The 22,783-nt window shown below is 49.8% G+C and overlaps 2 protein-coding genes across 4 annotated transcripts; one reads left to right on the top strand and one right to left on the bottom strand.

Annotated features, from left to right (window-relative positions):
* Positions 1-180: 180 nt before the first annotated feature.
* Positions 181-19,206, bottom strand: CNTNAP1 (contactin associated protein 1). 3 transcript variants are annotated; one of them, XM_001365330.4, is made up of 24 exons: positions 17,841-19,203; positions 17,150-17,251; positions 16,818-17,011; positions 16,457-16,604; positions 15,770-15,973; positions 14,656-14,840; positions 14,142-14,285; positions 13,406-13,667; positions 11,767-11,916; positions 11,244-11,415; positions 10,442-10,548; positions 10,150-10,269; positions 9,548-9,751; positions 8,639-8,795; positions 7,880-8,007; positions 7,273-7,458; positions 6,361-6,582; positions 4,499-4,738; positions 3,573-3,926; positions 3,236-3,363; positions 2,978-3,071; positions 2,193-2,438; positions 2,053-2,100; positions 181-1,585 (listed from the first exon to the last, which is right to left on the bottom strand). In XM_001365330.4, exons 1-24 carry the CDS (start codon positions 18,394-18,396, stop codon positions 1,314-1,316), a joined length of 4,623 nt encoding a protein of 1,540 aa, XP_001365367.2. In that variant the 5' UTR covers positions 18,397-19,203; the 3' UTR covers positions 181-1,313. The 3 variants fall into 3 exon arrangements, 2 of the variants coding, with proteins under 2 accessions (XP_001365367.2, XP_056672679.1); XM_056816701.1 differs by having other exon boundaries at positions 17,094-17,251; XR_008916357.1 differs by lacking the exons at positions 181-1,585; positions 2,053-2,100; positions 2,193-2,438 and having other exon boundaries at positions 3,236-3,379; positions 17,841-19,206.
* Positions 18,702-20,915, top strand: CCR10 (C-C motif chemokine receptor 10). The gene is made up of 2 exons (XM_056814659.1): positions 18,702-18,737; positions 19,459-20,915. Exons 1-2 carry the CDS (start codon positions 18,702-18,704, stop codon positions 20,515-20,517), a joined length of 1,095 nt encoding a protein of 364 aa, XP_056670637.1. The 3' UTR covers positions 20,518-20,915.
* Positions 20,916-22,783: the final 1,868 nt, after the last annotated feature.

Genomic DNA, 22,783 nt, shown 5'->3' on the forward strand with positions numbered 1-22,783 from the left:
TGGCTTCCAGCATCCTCAGTCCTGGGGTACCATCCCAGGCCCTTTTGAGAGAGTATTCCTAGCTCTGCCGGAGGATCAACGAGATGCTTGGCGGGGGGTGTCCTCAGATTCAGCCATCCCTCCATCACACATGTACCTCATCCTGCTCCCACTCCTTTCCCCTACAAACACGAAGACCAGCTCTGTCACTCTCTTTATTGGAACAGCTCTCTGAGCCTCTGTCAACACAACACACTGCCTTAGTACAAATAGGAGGCATCCATGCTGGGCGACCAGCAGAACTTTTGAGACTTCCAATGTAGAGGAGCAAACTACTGCCCACAGGGTACAACACGGGACAGGACACTTAGCTCTGGGTTTGTTTTTGTTTTTATATATAAACCAAGAATCTTTAAAAAATTACTGTAATATAGAGATCTTTTGGAGAGACTTTGCAACCAAAAAAATGTAAAAGAATATGATCTCCTGGGCATGGGAAGCAGCATAGCGGAGGAGGGAGGGGACTCCTCATGCATTGGAGAGCAGTACAGGACCTTAAGCAGACACCAAAGTTATTGCACATCCTTGAGGGAGGGGGAGAGGACTATAAGGTTATTGAAGGGTCTGCATAAAATTTCTCTACCTTGCATGTTTTGGCTTATGGCTTTGGCTGAAGCAGATGAAGTAGCAGGGATGCTAAGGTGCTAAGCTGAAGCCTTGTGGACTTCTCATTAAAAAAAAAACAACAACCCAACAACAAAAGTAGGGGGAGGCAGGCTGGGAACGAAAGTGCCCCTCACACCCTACTGTGCTAGAAGCCAGTGAAGGCATTCTGAGGGACAGGGAGAGCTTAGGGAAATGATTTAGCAGCCGCCTCCTCCCCCATATCCTCATAACCCCCACATCTGTCCCTACTAGGATTGGGGATGTGGGGGGAAGCAGATAATCTCCTCTCGCCCTGCCCGAAGTTGTTAATCCCTCATAGCAGCTGAAAATGGCTGGGGCAGAGATGGAGGGAGGTGCCTTTGTCCATCTCCACCCCGAACATCTCCTACCAGGCAGGCAATGGGCCAGAAGCCTGAGTGAGTGGGGGTTGGGGGAGAGTGGCTAGGAAGAAGGAAAGGGATGGGCATTTGGCTCGAGGCAGTGAGTGAGGCTCTGCCTCTCCCTTTGGTCCCAACTGCAGCTTTGCCTATGAAAGTGGGCAGGAAGAGGTGTCCTCTAGGTGGGCAGAGCCAACTCAGGGAAGGAGTCCTGATGCCCTTAATTAGGGGAGAGAGCAAGGAAGGAAGGATGGAGGGGTCAGGGGAAAGGGACTTGAGTCTTCCCCTGACTCATTCAGAACGGGACTCCTCCAGAATCTGGGGTAGGTTCTGGTCTCGAAGGGCAGGGGCAGGGGCTGGGGCAGGAGCAGGTGCTTGGGCTTGGGGCTGAGGGGCAGGGGCCCTAGCAGGTGTAGAAGGGGGTAAAGGTGCCTTGCTAGCAGCATGGTAATCATGAGTGGCCTTGGGCTCATGAGTATGGTAAGAACCCTTGTATCGATGATTTTGTAGATAGAAGAGGACCAACAGTCCTATCAGCCCCAGTAGCAAGAGAGTCACCACAACTGGAAAAAGAGGAAATGAGTGTTGTGGGTCCCAGGCATTTTAGGTACACATGCCCCTGCACTAAAACACTGTGGAACTATTCTGTTACCCTTGGAGGAACTGGTTGCATAGCATTTGGAGGCTTAATATCTCTGTTCTCCAACTCCTGGGGTTTACCCTAAATGCTACTTTCCATCCCAACTTCATACTCCATGCCATCCCACTCCTAGCTCGAGACAGTTTTCATTTGAGTAGTGAAGGTTAATGATAAATCCTAATATGCTTTTAAAGCCCCCAACCCTCAAATGATCCAACTGCTTGAACTTTTTACTGCAGCCCTCTCCAGCTTCTCCCTATATGACCAACCTCTGAATATCTATAGAGTCTTCCCCACCCCCACCCCCACCCCCAGGACTTCCAGGTAATATGCACTTGAACAGGGAGCATGCCTTAGAAGTAGCATTTGAAACAAGCAACTGCTACTCACAGCCAATGATGATAGCGACCCAGCCATCATCGTGATAGTAGATGAAGTCTGTGAGAGGATGAGATGCCTAGTCACTAGAAACCCTAAGGTATTCTCAAGAGGAAGCCCCCTTCCCCTATCCTCTGCCCTGGGACACATACCTGGAGGCAAGTACCAAGGATCAAGCTCAGGGGGTACCTCAAGGCCAGAATGTGGCATAGCACCACAATTGGACTCAGCCAGATCCCCCTGAACACGAAGAGCTTCAGAAATGTCACGGGGAAATGGTCGAGGGGCTCGGAAATGGGTTTTAAGTGGAGACACATTATTGAAGCGTACACCGGAGAGGCAACCTGAAAAGCCTGGCGTGTTATAGCGCTGAATCTCAGGGTCAATCACTCCAGTCTCTAGAAGAAAGGAAAGGAATAAATCCCCAAAGTGGATGAATGGTCACTTCTTGGCAGACCCATAACTAGTACTTTTCAGACTTGGCACTAAGCAAAAATATCTCAAATCAACTTTTAAAGACAAGTTCAGTAGAAGAGTGAAAAGATGACTTGGAAGGCAGCACAACTATTGGATAGAGGCCCCCAAACCAATAAGTGTATTACCATGATAGGTATATGGGGCTTACCTGGGATATAGTAGCAGCAAGAGGAAGAAAGCAACTACTATCAGGCAACTTTGTATTTTAGCTAATTTTTCTTGCTAATTAGATGCTTAGCTATTAAAGATGCATCAATGCTATCAGCCTTCTAAATTTTGTTGCCCTTGGGCAAGGCCCCAGTTGCCCCACCCTAGTCATATCTCTTCTTCCTGGTCTCTTCATAACTCAGTCTTTATTAGTTCAATGTCCCAATGACTCCTTTCTCAGGTTCCCAAGATTTCATAATCTTAGCTTCCTGGACATCCATCTCCCAATTGTAAAGTTCCCATAACATCTTACCCATAACACGCCCCAGGTACAAAGCTTTAGGTGAGTCCAACTGACTGTCCACAAGTAATGAGAATTTCTGTTCCATCAGTGGGAAATAATCCACCTGAAATAGGGCAAACAAAGCTCACAAACTCAGAGCCATACTTCATCTGGATGATGATGGGACTAACTAAGGTCTACCCATTTGAAAGACTCTCTTAAATTGATCCCAGCTCCAATCCAGCTAATGCTTCACCATCCCCCATGTCATTCCCCTCCTCTACCTACCTGGATGAAGAGGCTTCTGTAGACACGGGTGATATTGATGCTGTGGGATTGACCATCAGTGACTGGCCGGGTGGTCAGCGGATACACATAAGGGCTAGTACCCAACTGGTAACGCAGCTGCAGGGTCCCTGCAGGGGAGGGGAGCTACCGACATAACACCACTCCCCCAACCTTGTAGCCAACACCCTCCCCACACTCGCCATGCTGTCCCCATCCCCTGGGAGTGCCTAGGGAGCAGGGAAGATGGTGTTCCTGGACTGGATGAAGCAATGACTGGAGAAACTAAGGAGCATCTGGAATCACTGAGGGACGTGCAAGATGCCCATAGAAAACTCACCATCCTCTTTGATGAGCACAGCCATGTAATCTTGGACAAAGGAGCTTACATAGAGTAGGACCGCTGGGGCAGAGGTAGTACTGAAACTGAAGGAGACTTCCTCCCCAGTGACATTGTACACCGGGCCCCGGTAGCCAGGCACAGGACGACCGGGCCGAGGGTAGTCGGGAAGCTGGTAACCAGGGCCATGGTACCCAGGCACATAGCCAGGGGTGTCGTAGCCAGGGACGTAACCAGGCTCGTAGCCAGGAACTGGACGGCTCAGCATGTGTGAGAACTCCTGAGCGGCAGAGCGGAGGGCTGACTGCAGGTTATAGCGCACCCATGTGCCTTCCTCAAAGAATCCGCCGATGTCTGGGGATAGGTGGCTTGTCAGAGACCTTCCTCCCCCCCAGACCCCAGAGCACAGGAGGCCATCTGTGCTCATTAAGTCAGGTGACTTCTGAGGGCCCGCCCCCATGTTAATTCCCTGTCTTCCTACCTTTCCTTTTTGTGTCCTCATGCCACAATGCCACACCAATGCCCTTCTTTCTGCCCTCAGTAACAGTCTCTTCCCATCTAGATCGCCATTAACTTACATCTGCCCCTGCCCCTAACCCCAGTGGCCACTCAGAGCAGCACTGGAAGAGATGCAATCACACTGGGTAAATTCCAGTCCTCTGGCCATGGTAATGGTAAATGTGTAGACGTGTGTTTGTTGGGGAGATGGTACAGGAAGATTTTAGGGCCTTTGGGGAATGGCTGGCAGCCCCAGCCCCCTTGCTTCCATGGCACTAAATGGCTATAGCAAGTTTCTCCAGAATCCCTGCCTCAGGAATGACTCTCTCTACCCTCTCCTTGAACAAGATGCTTGTCACTTCCCTCCCCTCCAGCCCTCTGTGGCTGCCCCACATGCCCCCAAATCCATCTTGATCCTCTCCACTGACCATGGTTGCAGTAGGGCCCTTCGAAGGCTGTGAGATCACAGTCACATGTATAGTAGCTGTACCGTTCCACACACCGTCCACCATGAAAACAAGGAAGCTTCGGGTGAAGACAGCGGCCTGTGCAGTTGGGTGAGGTGCCCTCTGAGGCATTAGCACGACCCTCCAGATTCAAGGTAATTCCATTTAGGCGCATTGCCCGTAAGCAGCCCAGGAAGGGCCGCCTCTTGTGCTCTGCAGAGCCTATAGGGGCAATAATCATGGAAGAGGACCTTAAGGTGTTCAGGTTGGGAAGGAAGAGGGAGCTAGCAGCTAGAGGGAGGGACAGGGCATGCCGAGATATTTCTTCTGTACTTCTGGGACAGAAAGAAAAATAAGCATATGTGGTTCATATTCTGAATATCCCCAGAGAGCCTTGGTAATTAATTGGACTAAATAAAGCCTCTAGAGGGCTAGCAATAATGAAAAACCAGAGTGGCATAGTGGAAACAGCACTGACTTTGGATTGAGAGAATCAGGGTCCAAATTCTTGTTCTGCTACTGGTGAACTTGGGGAAGTCACTAAATTTCTATGGATCTCAGTTTGCTTATCTGTAAAATGTGAGGATTGGATTAGATGACCTCTAAGGGCAGCTACATTGCACATCGGATAGACTACCGTGTCTGGGGTCAGGAAGACTCCTCTTCCCGAGTTCAAATCTGGCCTCAGATACTTAGTAGCTGTGTGACCCTGGGCAAGTTACTTAACCCTGTTTGCTTCAGTTTCCTCATCTATCAGATGAGCTGGAGAAGGAAATGGTAAACCATTGTAGTATCTTTGCCAAGAAAACTCCAAATAGGAGCAGCAAGGTGACTCAGTGTGACTTGGTGGATAGAGCCAGACCTAGAGATGGGAAGTATTGGGTTTGAATCTGACCTTAGATGCTTCCTAGTTATGTGACCCTGGGTAAGTCACTTAACCCCCATTGCCTAGCCCTTATATTGCTCTTCTGCCTTAGAACCCATACTTAGTATTGCTTCTAAGACACAAAGTAAGGGTTTAAAAAAAAAACTTATCTGTGGCTTGGGTCTCAGAAAAATGAGCCTCAAGTGTCCCAATACACAAAGCAATTTGGTGGTAGCTGTCCTCCTTTGGGGATGTAATAAGGGCAACAGAGCCATAAGAGTTCAAATTAGTCCAGTTCCACATATAAAATGAAAGTTTGAAGGAATTATAGACAGGTCCCCTAGAGTAAATCTGGAAATGATCAATAGATTTGGTGGGGCCCATATGCTTTCACAAGGTGGACAGGATGATAGAAAGTGAAAAGATTTAAGTTAATGTGGTACTGGGGGGGGGGGGAAGCTAAGGGTTCAAATCTGACCTCAGACACTTCCCAGCTGTGTGATCCTGAGCAAGTCATTTAACCCCCATTTCCTAGCCCTTACCCTGATTCTACCTTGGAACCAATACACAGTATCAATTCTAAGACAGATGGTAAGGATTATTTAAAAGAAAAAGAAAGCTGGACCTAGAGTTAGCAGATAAAGAATCAATCCTAGATTAAACTCCCCATGGGACGTTGAGCAAATATCATAACCTCTCTGGATCTCAGTTTTCTATCTATAAAATTAAATAATTGGACTGGAAGATGTCTAAATTCTCTTCCAGATCTAAATCTTTGATCTCCTCAGAGGACTGGAGTTGGGGACTAAGTGGGAAACAGGAGATGTAAAAGGAAGGACCCTATTTCCAGAAGGTGAGAAATGACTGACTAGTTCTAAAAAGAGAAGTCAAAGAACTGAAAGACTAGAAAATATGGAGCAGGACCTTGGGTTGTTTATGAGAGACTGCTTTAGTTTTAGACACGGGGAACCCTACTCACCAACAGTAAGAGGCCGGTCATACTCTAGCCAGATGTAGGTCTGGAGGGGCATTGGCCGAATTTCCCAGGGCCCATGGTCAACTCGGAGCCGGGCCAGTTTTACATTGATCTCAGCCCGGACCAGGTGCCACTCATCATCATTAAATTCCACCTCCTCATTGTGAACTGTCAGATTTTCATCACCATTTCCCACATCAAAGGCAAAAACTACATCTCGAGAAGCTGGAGCACAGGGAGAAGAGGAAAAGGGGCACAATCAACTTATCTCTCAATCCTATTCCAATTCCAACCCCCAGAATCTCCCCAGACCCCTCCCTGCCTCATGCTCCCCCCTTAACCTCTCTAAATACCCCCAAAAATCCTCCCACATCTATTTGTAAACTCAGATCCCCAACCTTCCCCATGTTGGTGAATCTGTATCTAGAATTAAGTTCAATTTAATTTCCCTTTTTTTACTTTGGGTTAAGATTCTAACCCAAAAGAGTTGGGCCAAGAATTGGCCAATTTCTTTTCACCTCTAAAATGGGGTCAATTTCTCCTCATCTATAAAATAAAGACCAGATCCTTGGTTCTCAACTTCTAGGCCAAAGAGTTAGTTATACTACAAGAGACTCCTATCTGGTCAATTATGTTCTCAGTAAGCAGAGACCAATATGGCAATTACTATCTTGTATTTATACTCATAGTTGACTGAGGCATTGACACCTCACAATTTTATGTTGCTTTGAATTCTCAAAAAGTTGGAGAACCATTGGACTAGACCATCTCTCTCTCTCTCTTTATACTCCCCACCCAATCTCACTCTAAATTCATATCCCACCCAATCATATCCTCAGCATCACTCTTATCCTTGTTCCCTGTATCCCTCCCAGTTCTCTCCACATACCTCCACCCATATCCTAACCCACTCACTGTTGAGTTCTAGCCGAAGGTATGGTCGCCGCCACTGCCAAGGGCGGCCTGCCATGTTCTCCAGGAAGACACCTGATTCTGCTGTGGTCTTGAAGTAGAAAGAGACATCAAGACTGTAGTTGGCCCGGATGGGAGGGAAGAGCAGTGAAGCACCAGTATGGAAAGAGATGGTATTCCAGGAGTTCCCTGAGGAGCACAGAGAAGAAATCAGAGTGGCAATAGAACAAGGAACCATCAGAGTTTCTTAGGAAATGCACAGAGAAACAAGGAACGAGAGAAAATTACAAGGAGTGAGGACACAGAAAAAAAGAGGGAGAGAGAGACACCAGAGTCGAAGGAGAAACAGGAGGGTAATGGAGGAGGGGGATGGGGAGGATGGATGCCATCAGAGCACAGTGTCCCCAATGCATGAGTAAAAATAGCAAAGGAATGAAAGGTCCCAGGGATGGGAGAGGGATCAGTGGAAGGAGATTCAGAAAAGTCATGGGGGTGTTAAGCACAGAGATAAAAAATAATGAAGAGTCCTTGGGGACTAGGGAGGAAACATGGGCCAGACAGCTTGGATTTCAGAGTTGGAGAGATGCCCACTGGTGGGCCTGTCACTCACGGTCGCCATAACAACGAAGAGGCTTTAGGAAGAACTGGGCCTCAGAGTTGGATCGGTTAGTATCCCCAACAACCACCTGTGTGACCGGTAGGTGGTCCACAAAGGTCAGCAATCCTTTGTCTGTTCTCCTGCAGGGGAGGGAACCTAGGATTAGAACTGGGAGCAGGGGATGTCAGGTTAGCCCCCTGCTAGGTGATGAACTGCTTGAGGAAAGGGGCTGTTTTTTTTAAACCCTTACCTTCCTTCTTAGAATCAATACTGTGTATTGGCTTCAAGGCAGAAGAGTGGTAAGGGTTAGGCAATGGGGGTTAAGTGACTTGCCCGGGGTCACATAGCTGGGAAGTGTCTGAGGCCAGATTTGAACCCAGGACCTCCCATCTCTAGGCCTGACTCTCAATCCACTGAGCTACCCAACTGCCCCCAAGAGACTGTATTTTTAAGGACTTTGAAAAGAATATTTAATCCTTACTCTCTTAGCAACAACTCTAAGACAAAAGGGCAAGGTCTAGGAAAATGGGTTAAGTGACTCACCTTGGGTCACACAAATAGGAAATGTCTGAGGCCTTATTTGAACCCAAGTCCTGTTGACTTCAGGTCTGGTGCTCTATCCACTGAGCCACCTCACTACCCCTTTAATAAAGACCTACTGAGTAAATGAGTGAGCTCTAGACTTCCTTATGTTTTCTTGCATGCCCCTGCCCAAGGCCCTTGAGAGACCTTGGAACTCCAGGATTCTGAGCCACCCCCTACCACCCTCACCACTGGGGTTCATCAGCGTCACAGTTGCAATACAGTGTGGGATCCACGCAGCTCTTATCTAGGCCACAGGCACAGCGCTGGATCCCAGGCTGGGATCCCCCCCAGTAAAAATGCTGCTCTTCATTCCGACCTATCCAAAAGCTGAAGGGGTAGCCACCTGGGGGTGGAGAGGGGGAGACACAGAGTGAGTTCTCCAGGTACTCTTGTCTTTTGATCACCCTAGAAATCCCCATTTAATCCTCTTCTCTCTCTCACCACTATACCTCCCCCCCACCGCACACACTTCCTTCACCCTATAATCTTCCCTTAGTCCCTCCTATTACCCTGGTCATGTCACTAATTACACTGAGTAATCTTTCCTCAGTCATTACCTCCTAACACTCTACTAGAAGAGAAAGTGGAAAAAACACTGAAAAACTCAGAACTAACTTGGAGTCTAATACTGGCTTAGCTACTAATTAGCTGTGTAAACTGGGTGACCCTGGGTCTATCCCTTCACTCTGTCTGCCCCCCACCCCAAAAAACTAGCTGTGGAACACCAAGTCCATCACCTTGTCTCTCCCTGCCCCGACTGTCTTAACCTGCGGTCCGTGAAATTGTTCTAACATTCTGAGAACTCTATTTCCGACAGTTAGCAGTATAACTGGATATCAATGTATAAACAATGTATATACAGATGGAACTATTATAGCAATATATAATCAACATAATTGGTTTCCTCTGCAATCCTATAGATTTGATTTTATGCCCATACTAATATTATTCTGAGAAGATTTCCTTTCTTGGGCTTCCCCAGACTGTTAAAAGAGGACGTGACACCCAGTGAAAGGTTCAGAACCCCTGATTTTGAGGACCACTAAGATTCCTCCACTAAGGTACTAAGGTTCTTTTCATTACATCTTCTCTCACCTGCAGTGTTGAGCAGCCGGGAGTTGTAGCAAGAGAACTCAAGCCACTGTTCACAGTGTTGAGAGGCATTGGCCAGGGCACTGACCTCTTCCCAGGATGCATTCCAGTACTGGATGGCCCCCAGGAATGGACGCTCCTGGCTTGAGCCTGTCACTCGAGTTGTCCACTGCCGATCGTGGCGTACCACTGTCCATGCCCGGTTCTCTGGGAGTTGGGGTGAGAATGGGAGTGGGTGGCCTCTCCCTGGAGACTGAGGCTTCTTGATATCTTTCCATTTCTTAAGTTCAGTGTCATAGAGTAATAATTGGAATGTGACAATGGCAGAATTCCAATCCCCTGGTTTGGGCCTGTTACATGGTACCTTGGTTGGAGTTGGGAATAGGTCTAGAAGACTAGCAATTTTTGAAAAACTAGGTTATTAAATCATGACTTGCTCTCATAATTGACTTCTCTGCTTCCACTTTAATCCCCATCTAACCCAATTCTCCCAGCCAAACTGCCACCCACCCCCACTTCCTAGTTGCAAAGCCCCCTTTCCCTTCTCCCTATCCTGACCCATAATTCCACTTCAAGTAACCTGGCTAGCCCAATGACCCACCTACCTCGGATGTCACAGTACACAACGAATGGCTTTAGTGGGCCACTGCCATCAGGGTCAATGGTGAAATTCCCAGAGGTCTTCCCACTGAGTCTATAGGCTTCACATGATTCTTTGTACAGGGCTGGTAGGGTAGAGAGGCAAACTCAGAGTGAGGGGGTAGAAAGAGCAGCTTCTGCCTACCCCCAGGCATCACTGTGCACTCCCAACTCCCTTTCATCTGCCCCACCAAGAAAAAAAAATTCTCTTTCTCTGAGATTCCCATGAACCCACCCTTCCTTGACTGCCTGGCTTACGCTGGTGGCAGATCTCCCCCTTGTAGCCTGTCAGGTCACAGTAGCAAATGAAATCATCCCAGGACTGATAGCAGCGGCCCCCGTGTTCACATGGGTTAGGAAAGCACCTGGGGATGTGGGATAGAACCATGCAGAAGAGTGAGATCATTGGGGAGAATGAGATAAGAGAAAGTTCTCCCCAGGTTTCCTTCACCCAGTATAATTTCTCTATTTCCACACTAGAAACAAAGTAAGAGCCAGAGTAGAACAACACTGCTTAGAGCCAGGCAAGGTAAGGCAGAGTAGCTGGAAAACTCTACCCTCACAGGTGAGGTCAGTCCCTCATTTCTCTCCCAGGTACAACAGGGCATATGCCCCACTGGTCTCACTGCATATATCACTTCAAGGGAGGGACAGGACAGGAGAAGAAGATCCTCCTTTAAGGGGGGGGGCAGAGATGCATCTTGAGAGTGGGAGCAGGGACCAACTAGGTAGCACAGTGGAGAGAGTGCTAGATCTGGAGTCAGAAGGACTTGGGTCCAAATCTGCCTTCTGACACTTCCTAGCTATGTGACCCTGGGCAAGTCACTTACCCCAACTGCCTAACCTTTGCCACTTTTCTGTTTTAGAAGTGATACTAAGACAGAAGGTAAGAGTTGAGAGAGAGAGAGAGAGAGAGAGAGAGAGAGAGAGAGAGAGAGAGAGAGAGAAAGTGGGGACAGGAAGAGAGCATGGTCAGTCACTTCCATTTAAAGGCTTCTAGGGAAGATTTGGAAAAGGTAGTTTCCTCTATAAAAGGGTAAGGGAGGGGGCTTTTGTGCACCTGTCAGTGATGCCACATGTGTCAAATAGGACCTCAGCATATCTTCCAAGCCGATGGAATTCCACCAGGGTCAGGTTGACTAGCTGCCCATCTACCTTAAGTAGTTCCATGCAGCCATGGAATGCTGTCTGGTTGGAATGGCAGCCCCAGAGGCTAGCTGGTTTAGGACAACCTGGATCAACCAAATATCCCTGTGACCAACCCTGGAACAACCAACCATCCACCCTCCTCTGTCATGGATAGGGACGGGAAAGACTCAACATCATTCTCCATCTCCTACCCCTTACAACAACTATAGAGGAAACACACACACACACACACACACACACACACACACACACACATGCAAGCATCACAAGAGGAAATGCTGCAGATTCGAGGGCAAATGCCTTCACTTAGCAAGGAGAGGAAAAAAGACTCTGGGATCAAGGACCATGAGGAAATCCCCAGAGTTTCTCTTAGAAACTTTCCTGTATCTGTGGGAGTAGGAAGAAAGAGGTTGGCAAGTTCGGCTATCACTCACCCCCAAAGAAGTATGAGGTCCCAGTACGAATCTGAAGAGGGTGAGAGACTCGGAATTCAGCCCCAGCAACGTCATCTATACTGATGACTGCTGTGTTTTCCTGGGCTGCAAAATTCACCTCATGCCAGAATCCATCATTGAGGCGGTATCCTTCAGGCAAAGGGGAGAGACCACAAGTCACAGGGATTTCGCCTAATAGGTCCTAATTAGAAAGCATTTTATCTATATTGTCTTATTATAGTCACCCAACTGCCCCTTGAGATAGGCAATGCAAGTATGATTTCTTCAGTCATCCTAGACTCTTCTCTCCCTGAGCACCATGTCCAACCAGTTAAAGTATTGATTCTACTTCTGGAACATCTCTTGAATCTGCTGCCTTCCCTTTACTCCCAGGTTCAGGCCTTCATCCCCTCTTGCCTGGATTATTTCAGTAATGGCCTAATCAGCTTCCTTGTTTCAGATCTCTCCCCTCATCATTTTCTTCTCCATGCAGCTGACATAATGATTTTCCTGAGACATAGGCCAGATCATTTCATTACTCTCTTCAAAAAACTTTCTGGGGCAGCTGGGTAGCTCAGTGGATTGAGAGTCAGGCCTAGAGATGACAGGTTTTAGGTTCAAATCTGGCCTCAGACACTACCTAGCTGTGTGACCCTGGGCAAGTCACTTAACCCCCATTGCCTAGCCCTTACCACTCTTCTGCCTTGGAACTAGTACTCAGTATTGATTCTCAGGAAGAAGGTAAGGGCTAAAACAACAACCACAACTTGGCTGACCTTGAACAATTTAATTAATCTCTCTGGGTCGATTTCCTCACCTAAACTGAGAAGCAGGGAAATGGCTCCTAAAATGCCTTAAAACACCAAATCCATGATGCCTGGGGAAGTTTTGAGTAAGTTCACAGAACTAATTCATGGCAGAGGATAAGATTCCAACAGCCAACTGCCTGGGTTCCTAGAAGAGTTTTCTTCCCCCAGCTCAATCCTTTGAGGACTTGAGTAGCAGCAGCAGAATATTATTCCGAGAATAACCGGAAACAAGGCAGAGAGTTCGTAAGGAAAACAATGAAAACGTTTTTTAACGTAGACCTGTGATTTCCCTAGTTTAGAGATCTCCCAGAATGGAAGTCCCTTCTATTAATCAGCAGCTTCTCTACAACTAATAGTCATTTGGGAACTAGTTGCCGGAGGCTCTGACCTCTACGAATCCGAGCCGGGTCTTGGATTTAAGTCTTCCAGGCTCCAAGGCCCGCCCTCCCCTCCCCACCCAATCTGACACCTCTCCTAATATTAACAAACAGTACGAGTAGATCAGTACGTGCGTGGCATCTTTAAAATGTTTTCCTCATAACAACGCTGAAAAGTGATTCAAGTGGTATCAGGTCCGGAGTCAGACTCCGGAAAGTTTACAAGGTCATCCTGATCCGGCTCTAACCTGGGTCTCGACACCTGGGCTCCTTTCCACCACATCGGGCTGCCTTCCGGTATAGGGACTTAAGAGGAGGGCACTACGCCCACTCTTCAAGGCCCAGGAAAGAATACTCTGGCACTAAAGGTGTCCTGGGACATCTCTTGCCCCCCTCCACCCAAGGTCTCCTTCCCTTCTCCCCCCCCCCCCAACCCTCCCGCGCTTCCCGCACCCGCAGCAAACTGGAGCTTCTTGCGCGCAGGCTGAGCAATGGACACATTGACCTGGCCGTCACTGAGCATCAGCTCCACGTGGCCCAGCCCGTCAGACAGGCTCGAGAAGAGCAGCATTCCCGTAAGGTCCCAAGTCCGAAAACGAAAGGAAACAGCGAAACGGCCGCGGCGGGGGAAGCCGGGCACCTGCACGAAGTTGTGGGGTCCGCCGAAATTGATAGGATGCGGGACCGGATCTAAGCACCGGAAAGCCACCTTGCCCTGAATCGAGGAGAGTGTGAAAGCCAGACCGGGTCATCAGCGTCAGCATCTGCCCGGGGCAGGGCCCGGATGATACTTCCATCCCTTTCCTGCCCGCTTGTCCCTTGACTCAGTTTCACCCCAGTTGGTCAGGGATGGGAGTGGGAATGGAACAAAGTCGGTCTATGGCCACGCCCTCCAAAAGAGAGGATGATTAGAGTGGGAGAGGAAAGTAATTTCAATCTCCGTCCCTCTCCCTCCCCATCTGCTGTTTGTTGTGGCCAGGGACAAGGCGGAGCTGAGTCAGCCCGTATCGATCCAGATCGCAGATCGATATGGTAGCCTAGGCAACCGCCTCCCTCTGGGGGGGAAAAGCGTCTCAGGGCGTGACTCCATCCCCCTCCTTCCCATCTCCCCCAGATCCCCTTGGGGGCCTCAAGTCCGCTCTGGGGTCCTAGGTGTCTCCTGCCCTCTCCATTCGTCCCCCATACTGGCCTCAGAGGAAATCCGAGAATGACCCCGGACAGCCAGGTCGGCGATGTTGACCCGGTTAAAAATGACATTTTCCATGCAGCCACGGAAGTTTTCCCGGTAAGCAAGGTTCTTCTGCCTCGCCCTGACCAGCCCTCCTATAAACATCTGCAGGAAATCGAAACGGCCCGGTGCCAGGGCGTCAGTCACCTCAGGCCACCCTGGTCTCCCTACTCAATTCCAGGTCTAAGATTGCTGTCTACCCTCTATGGACTTTCAGCAGGGCAAACTTCGCCCCCAAAGCACCCTAGACTTATGTGATTTCCAAGACGCCCATACGACCTCTCCTGTTACACAGGGTGTGTCCCAACTCTACAGGTGTCCCCACCACACCCTTTCTCAAAATGGATCCTCTCCTGTGTCTTTTCCATGCACCTACCCTCTTTGGTACCCTCAAACCTCCCTCCGTGTCCAGAGAGGGGGGTTCCATCCTTCCACCCCAGCATCCGTCCTCATCCCTACCCCCCACCCCCGTCACCTCGTTGTCTAGGTTGAGCTTCTCAAAGTCGCCATTGAGGAGAAATCGCTGCACCTCGCCATCCAATGTCAAGTTGACGTCTCGACCAAAGCGATCCAGTCTTAAGTAGTGCCAATGCAAGTCATTGAGCACACCACCCGCCATCACAGTAGTGTGTGCCGGTCTGCCATGGATAGGGTTGCTACCTGGAAAGAGGGAAGTGGAGGGGTGGGGGTGGGGGATGGGGAGGAAGAAAAGAAATAATGAGAAACATCGATGACAGAATCCGAAAGATCTGAATTCATATCCAGCGTCCTCAGATACTGGTTAACTCACTTCACATCTCTGAACCTCAGTTTCTCCATCTGTGAAATAGGGATCACAGCATTTACCACACAGGGTGGGTGTGACAGGATATTATCATTAATTGTGCTCACATCCCATTAATCAATCAACAAGTATTTAAGTTCCTATTTTGTGCCAAACTTTGTGCTAGTTGCCAGACTAGTGCTAGATACAAAGAAAGAAAAGTTTTAGAACTAGAAAGACCTTGGAAACCATCTAGTCCAGCTCTGTCGTTTTACAAAAGAGGAAATCGACACTTGGAACCAAGACAGGATTTTTGTCAGATCTACTAACTCCAGACCTCATTCTCTTTCCATTACGTCTCACATGTTGCCTGAACTAGTTGGAATCATGGGATTCCTAGAGAGTGACCAAAAAAATAATCAAGAAGCCAAGGTCAAGGTCTGAAACTGGGTGAAAGTAGTTCAGTCTTGGATAAAGAAGGTTGAGTGAGAGGTCTGAGGTCAAGTGTGAGAGAGAGGATGGAGACAGGTTAACCTAAACCACCCTTGGTGAAGACATGGCATGGGTGTAGAGCCGGCACTCTGGAAGCTGCTCTGTTCCCCCCTCTTCCCAGTGCCCAAGGACATTTTTTTTTGTATGCCCCACCCCTCAGTCCATGGGCCCAAAGCAAACACTTTCTCCCTCAACTCTCTCTGGTAATCCTGGGGCTCAAAGACAACATGAATTTGCCCTCTGGGCACACAAACTCAGAAAAGGTTAGCCAAAGAAGGATGAGAGCTAGGGAAGAAGCCAGTCCTGAATGGGGCCCCAGGTGGTAGAGACTCACCGAGACTCATGTGCAGCAGCAATTGAGCATTCTTGAGCTCCAGGGTCACATAGTCTCCTTGAATCCCCTCTGAGTGCAGAAGGAGCCCTTCTTTCTCTTCTGTCTTAAAACTGAAGGCAAAGACATCCCATAGGGTACGGCTCACCCCCTTCGGGAATCGGTAGGAGAGGGCATCATCCCCATCAAAGTATAACACATCTGACTCTGAAAGGAAGAGTAATCGCTGGATTCATTTGACATTGGAAGGTTTTACAACATGCCTTCAGGGCCTAGACTTTCACAAAGACCCAGTGAGATAAATTTGATTTTTTTACACATCAGAAACCTGAGAGATTTTAAGGGACCCATTCAGACCACACAAATATGTGTGTGTCAGAACCCTAGATGTCGTGATTCCAAAGTCTAGGGCTGTCTTAGCCACTGAACTCCAGCTCCCCCAAACTTTTTCTGTTTTCCCTAACTGTTGGCATTCTAAACACTGACACACAGGCCACTGTCTGTATCCTCCCCCCACCCCCAATCCAGAGCCTCCAATCACAACTGGGTAACTCCCAGTTTTCCAAGGCCCCTATTGGGCCTCTTCCTCTGGACTTTCCTTTGGTCATTCTTCTTTTCCCCACTTCCCCCTCCTCAGGCCTCAGCCAGCTGAAGACCCTTAGAGTATTTGTTTCCTCAGATCCCCCTTACTGTAAGGGCATCCGTAGAGTCCAAGTCTCAGGCCAATCTTGCCTCGTGGGTTCCAGGCCAAGGGCACTATCCTAATGTACCTGGCAGTGATGTGATAATGGAGGTCATGTCGGACCACAGCAGACTCGTTCACGTTCCCGAAGAATGTCTAAGGCGAGAGGTGGGGAGGAGAGCGGTGAGAGGACTAATAACCGAGTGGGTACCTACCACAATCCAGCGGGCACCTTTCCCCAGCCTCGGACTACCTTCCACCTGCTGAGACCACCTGATGGATAGGGAGGCCCAGAGATTAGGTACTAGGGAATACCAGAATGCTCACCCCCTGAACAACCTTCTGCCCCGTTGCTCCCACCACCCATACCGAATTGTGCCCTCTTTGGTAAAAAGGCGTCCAGCTGTCCACGCGGTCTCCATAAAGTAGCATATAGCGCGTGACCCAATCCCACGAGTTGAAGGAGCCCTGCGTGGCCACGGCCCTTATCTTATGTTTCTTCATCAAGTCGATCTGTAGCCAGGGGTTCCGGTCTCCAATGGCAGGCGACCATCCACTTGTGCCTACAGAAAAGTGAGGGTCACAAACCAGGAAACCACCTACCACCCACCCAACACTCCTGAGGGAGATTCTCCACACACGCACTTAGGTGTCCTGCATGCACTAGAGGTCCGGCGTCCCCAAGCCCCGGTACTCCTCACCGTGAAGCCGGGCGAAGCGGGGCCCAGTGAAGAAGCCGTAGTAGGAGGAGGCTCCCAGAGAGCGATAATACAGCGAAGCCACCAGCTCCTCATCACAGCCATCTGGGGGCCCCGGGAATCAGAGCCAGTCAGTGCCGGCCCTCCGCTCCCATACCAAATTGTCTCCTGTGCCCTTTCGTCTGTGCCCTTTCCTTCCTCCCCCCAGTGCAGCTTCTGCTCCAAAGATCAGAGTCCCCTACTTCCCTGCTTCGGGTTGTAGCCTGAGGCTGGAGCCCTACCCGCCTGCCCCACCCTACTTTGATCTCTACTGCAGCAGAACCCCTAAAGCTTTGAGAAGATGAACAGTGGACTCGCTTCCCGATGAGACCTGACACCCAGAGAGCCCCAGACCTCCGGGAAAGGTGGGGAAGCTGTCGGAAAGAGTAGAGAAAGGGAAGGGAGGGATGCGGAGAAACTGGGGTCCTTGTCTGGGAGCTGCATTGCGGAGGTTCGGAAAAGGGGAGAGGAAGGGGCGAGGGGAAAGGACCCGAAATTGGAAAGGACGCTCAAGAACTCCCCTCTCTCTATATACTATTGGCACGCCACCACCATCCCCCAACCGCAATGCGGCTGGATCCCAGACCCGCCCGCCAGCATCCCGTTCGGATCCCTGGCTGGTCCCCCCTGTACCTTCTCTTGGCTCGATACTCACACCAGCCCCAGCCTCTGGCTCCAGTGACCGTTGCAAGCAGAATGCAGAGCAACGGGGTGCCCATGGTGCCCACAAGGGCCCTGGGCTCTGTCCAGCTCTCAGTTGTTCCCTTGAGAATTTTAAGGGTCCAAAATCTTCTCTCGTTCTCCCCTCTTCTCCCCTCCTCTCTCTCCCGATCTCTCCGTCCTTCTTTTTTGCCCACCCTCTCCTCTCTCCCCCCTCCCAGCCTTTTCCTGTCTTCTCTTCTTACATCCCCCAACCTCCCCCGCCCGGTTCGCGTCCCCACCTCACGCGCCCGCTTCCCAGGACTCCGCGCGCGCTCACGCAACACGGACAAGCGGGAAACTGGATGCGAGAGGGACAGAGGAGATGATGCGGGAAATCTCCAAAGACAATACGGAGAAAAACAGAAAGACCAGGGCACGTAAAGTGATTGGAAAATACCGCAAGCTATAGAAGAGAGCATCATTCCTGTCAAAGTACAGGGCAACCTACTCGGAAACAGTAATAACTGAACAGAAATAAAAGAACAATAGTAGCTGAATTCATCTAGCATTTTGCTGAAGGACAAGTCGGAAGAGAGAGACAGGGGACACACAACGTGAAGGCTCAAAGAAAAGGTGGGATGGAGAGGTCAGGATGAGAGGAAAGGGAATGGGCTATCTGGATCAGTGACAAGAAAGGGAAAGGGAAGGGGCTTGGAGAAAACAGGAAAAGGGGGGATAGGGGAACAACGGGACCAAAGGGCCCCTAATCTTTCCTCTCCCGCCCTTGCTCTCACTCTCCGCCCCTTCCTTCCTGTCCCACAAGTTTTAACTTCTCCCCCAACCCGACCACCTCAGAAACCGGTTTCTCGGGGAGATGGGGACCGAGCCATTGGAACAGGTGGGACTTGGGGTGAGGCTGAAGGGATGGAAATGGGACTGGGTTGGGATATGGAGAAGATCTGAGGCTGCCCATTGCTACCCCCATAGTTGCTCAGCTAGGCAGGGGCTGTCCTTACTTTTTGTCCTTGGCACTGACTCCAGATTCTGGTCACCAGACACTGGAACCATCTAGATCTAGGGATTTTAGCAAGATGAAGGTTGCCACTGAGCTCTGGGCAATACAGTAGTTAGGTATCTGAGGAGGCTCGAGTCCTGGGAATCCCCTAATGTTTTGGTCAAGTGGCTCCCAGGAGAGAAAACCAGGCCAAGATCGGTCAGCACAGCTGTCTTGGGGGTAGGGTTAGGGGAGGAGCAGAAAGACAAAGAAAACCGGAGACAGAAGCAGAATGTGCAGAATTCCCCACCCTACCCCCTCGAAGACCACAGTGAGTTTCTAGTCTGGTATCTAACCAGCAGCATTGGCCCCCTTTCAAAAAAAAAAAAAAAGAGGTTAGAACATTTAGCCAAATCAACAAATACTAACTGAGGCCCATTCAGGCCCCAGAACCTTATGTTTCTAGACCCGATGACCCTGTGGTTTTACATAGGGAGCTTTCTGTTTGGAGCTGGTTTTGAAAAGGATATTCTAATAGTGCCTCAACTTGCAGTGCCTTAGATGCAGCTCTTCTGGGTAAGCAAAAGAGTTAGGGGAGAGTGTCTTATTAGCTCTATCTCCTCCCTTTTTCCCCTAGGTCACCTGGACCCCTTACTCTGGGGAAAGTGATGATGTGTATCCTTCCGTGTCTCTACCAGAGCTATGCTATAAGGCTGATGTTCAGTCTTTCAGTCGGACCTTTCAGCCAAGTATTTCTCTCACAGTGGCTGCCTTTGGCCTGGCAGGCAATGGTCTTGTCTTGGCCACCCACCTTGCTGCCCACCGTGCTGCCCGATCACCAACCTCAGCTCATTTGCTCCAGCTGGCCTTGGCAGACCTACTTCTGGCATTGACCTTGCCCTTTGGAGCAGCCGGAGCCCTGCAGGGCTGGACACTGGGTAGTACTCTCTGCAGAACAGTCTCAGGCCTCTACTCAGCCTCCTTCCATGCAGGCTTCCTTTTCTTAGCTTGCATAAGTGCTGATCGTTATGTGGCCATAGCTCAGGCTTCACCTGGGAGCCACAGGCCCCCAGCTCCAGGCAGGACCCATGTGATCTCTGCAGCAATCTGGCTGCTTTCTCTGCTCTTGGCTCTGCCCTCTCTCCTCTATGGTCAAGATGGGCAGCGAGATGGGCAGAGGAGATGTCGACTGGTATTTCCAGAGGGTCTGACCCAGGCAGTCAAGGGGGCCAGCGCCGTGGCTCAAGTGATCCTGGGCTTTGCACTGCCCCTCTCAGTCATGGTGGTCTGTTACGCTCTCTTGGGCCGGACACTGTTGGCCGCCAGAGGGCCAGAGCGCCGACGAGCACTTCGAGTTGTGGTGGCCTTGGTAGTGGCCTTCGTGGTCCTGCAGTTACCCTACAGCCTCGCCTTGTTGCTGGACACCACAGACCTGCTGACTGCCAGAGAGAGGAGTTGCTCAGCCAGTAAGCGCAAGGATATGGCATTGCTGGTGACCGGTGGTCTGGCCTTGGCTCGTTGTGGTCTTAATCCTATACTTTACGCCTTCCTAGGGCTGCGCTTTCGCCAGGACCTCAAGAGACTGTTTCGAGGTGGGTGCTTCTACCACAGCTCCAGTCAACGAGGCCGCTGTCGTCGCAGGCCCCGTCTTTCTTCCTGCTCAGCTCCCACAGAAACCCACAGCCTTTCCTATTAGTGGATTCCTGTTCCCAAAGAACTGGGAATGTACATAGATGAGAGAGAGAGAGAGAGAGAGAGAGAGAGAGAGAGAGAGAGAGAGAGAGAGAGAGAGAGAGAGAGAGAGAGAGAGAGAGAGAGATGGAGAGAGAAAGATGGACAGACAGATAGATAGATAGATAGATAGATAGATAGATAGATAGATAGATAGATAGATAGATAGATAGATAGATAGATATTTAGGTAGGCAGGTAGTCAGATGGCTCCATGGATCAATGGAGAATAGGACCAGGAGCTTGGATGGGATGGGATTAGGAAAAAGAAGATGACAAAAGAGAACATGGGGATACAAGTAGGGGATAAAGGGAATTTTTTCTGTTTATTTTGACATTAAAATTAAAATTTGATTAAGCCAAAGGTTATCTGAAAATAAGATGTAATCAACAATTGTTAGGACTTTTCATTCACCAACTTGGAAATGGCTGGCTGGCGGGTACTGCTCAGCCCCTCTCCCCTCATACCCTGTATAGAAAAGTACTGGAAGGCAAGGTGTAAGTTCCCCAGAGAAACAGCTGGGGTGAGGTGGAAACTGCAACAAGAGGGAGATAGGGCAGATTGCTTCATACAGAAAACAAAATAGTAAAGAAAACCAGTGGAAAACAAACTGTAGTTAGGGGATTTCGGATTGTAGAATGGGCCACCTTATAGACCATCCAAGCTGGAAAGGATTTTCCACTCGCATTTCACAAAAAACAAATTGAGGTACAGAAAGGGAAGTGACCTGCCCTCTAAGTATTAACTACGGAGGGCCATAGTCGCAGCGATTTTCTCTTTTCTGAGGAGAGGGTCAGAGGAAACGGGATGAGCCTGTAGGAGAGAGGAAGAGCTTCCTGACTGTGAAGGGTAGGAGGTCTGGAAAGGAGGGGGTAGGAGTGGGAAGGATGAAGAGTGTATCCATCCCGGGAGACCTAGTCGGTGCAGACTAGAGAGGGATCTCTGCTAGAGGTCAGTCGGTGACCTATGAGGAAAGTCTCTTTAAATCCAGATCTTTCTATCTAGAGGCGAACCTCCAGGGCACACATGGCTGACCTCAGGGGTATTTTTTCACTGTGCTGGGCAGAGCCAGCTCTCTACCGAGTATGGAGGCGGGGTAGGGCGGGGTGGGGACTGGGAAGATCCCCAGCGATTAAGCCCGCCCCAGTATTCCCTCCCTACCCCAGCCAGTCAATCCTCCTGGGAATCCCGGGCGGCCGAGTGGAGCCTGGGTCTGGGAAACCGCTCCGAGTTTGGCCTCAGTCACCTCAAGAAGCGGCGAGGGAGAGAGAGAGAGAGAGAGATGGGGAGGCGGCGCTGATTCCCAGAGATAGCACTGCACTCCAGCCGCTGGGGACTCGAGTCCCGAACCCTTCACCCAGAGATTGCTGGAAGCGCTGCTGAGTCAGCAGCGCGCGCTCCCGACCCTTCGCCCGTGCACGCCTAGTCTCTGTCTGGGCCCCTCCCTCAGAATACTATCCTCCTTCTCCCATCCAGGCAACTTGGCTAACCCTTTCCTACCCTGGACCACTAGCGTCTGGGGGAGATGGAGGTGTCAAGGAGGGAAATAGAGATGGAGAGGTAGCTGGGAGGAAGTAATATTTATACCTACCCTAGAACTCCCGGGCTTTGGTTCAAAATTTGGGGATTTTGAACTCGAGAATTTTCAGATTCTGATTCTTGCCCTGTGTATCGTAAGTGCTGCCTTATTTTTCCCCGCCTGGAAAAGAGGTGGGCGCGGATAGAAAGCAACAAGTTTCCTTTCCAAAAGATGGAGGGAAACATCCTTCCCACTTAGACCTACCCAGATAGCTTTCCCACACCTGGCCCAGGGACCAAGGCACAGATCTCGCAGGGTCCGAGAATGGGACCCTGACCTCTCTCCGGGCTCTCTTTTGTCCCCCACGCGCTTTGTCCCCCTGCCACTGAGGAATCTACTCCAAGAAGAGCCTTCTTCCAGAGTTGTTTTTTTTTGTTTGTTTGAAATTTTATTTTTTATTTTAATTTTTTAAAAACCTACCTTCTCGCCTACTTCCTCTCCCCACTAAAAAAACAAACAAACAAACCTAGAGACAAATATGCATAAACAAATTCCTGTATTGGCCATGTCCAGAAAAATATCTTTCAAACTACACCCCGAGTCCATCATCTTTAGCACCGCCCCCCCCCCCCATCAAGTTCAAGTTCTTTGGGAAGGAAGCTAAAGGGTTAAAAAAGAGAGCGTGGAGGCGGGGCTGTCTTGGCGTCGAACA

Source organism: Monodelphis domestica, chromosome 2 (assembly GCF_027887165.1).
Source record: "Monodelphis domestica isolate mMonDom1 chromosome 2, mMonDom1.pri, whole genome shotgun sequence".
In the NCBI taxonomy this organism is placed as follows: domain Eukaryota; kingdom Metazoa; phylum Chordata; class Mammalia; order Didelphimorphia; family Didelphidae; genus Monodelphis; species Monodelphis domestica.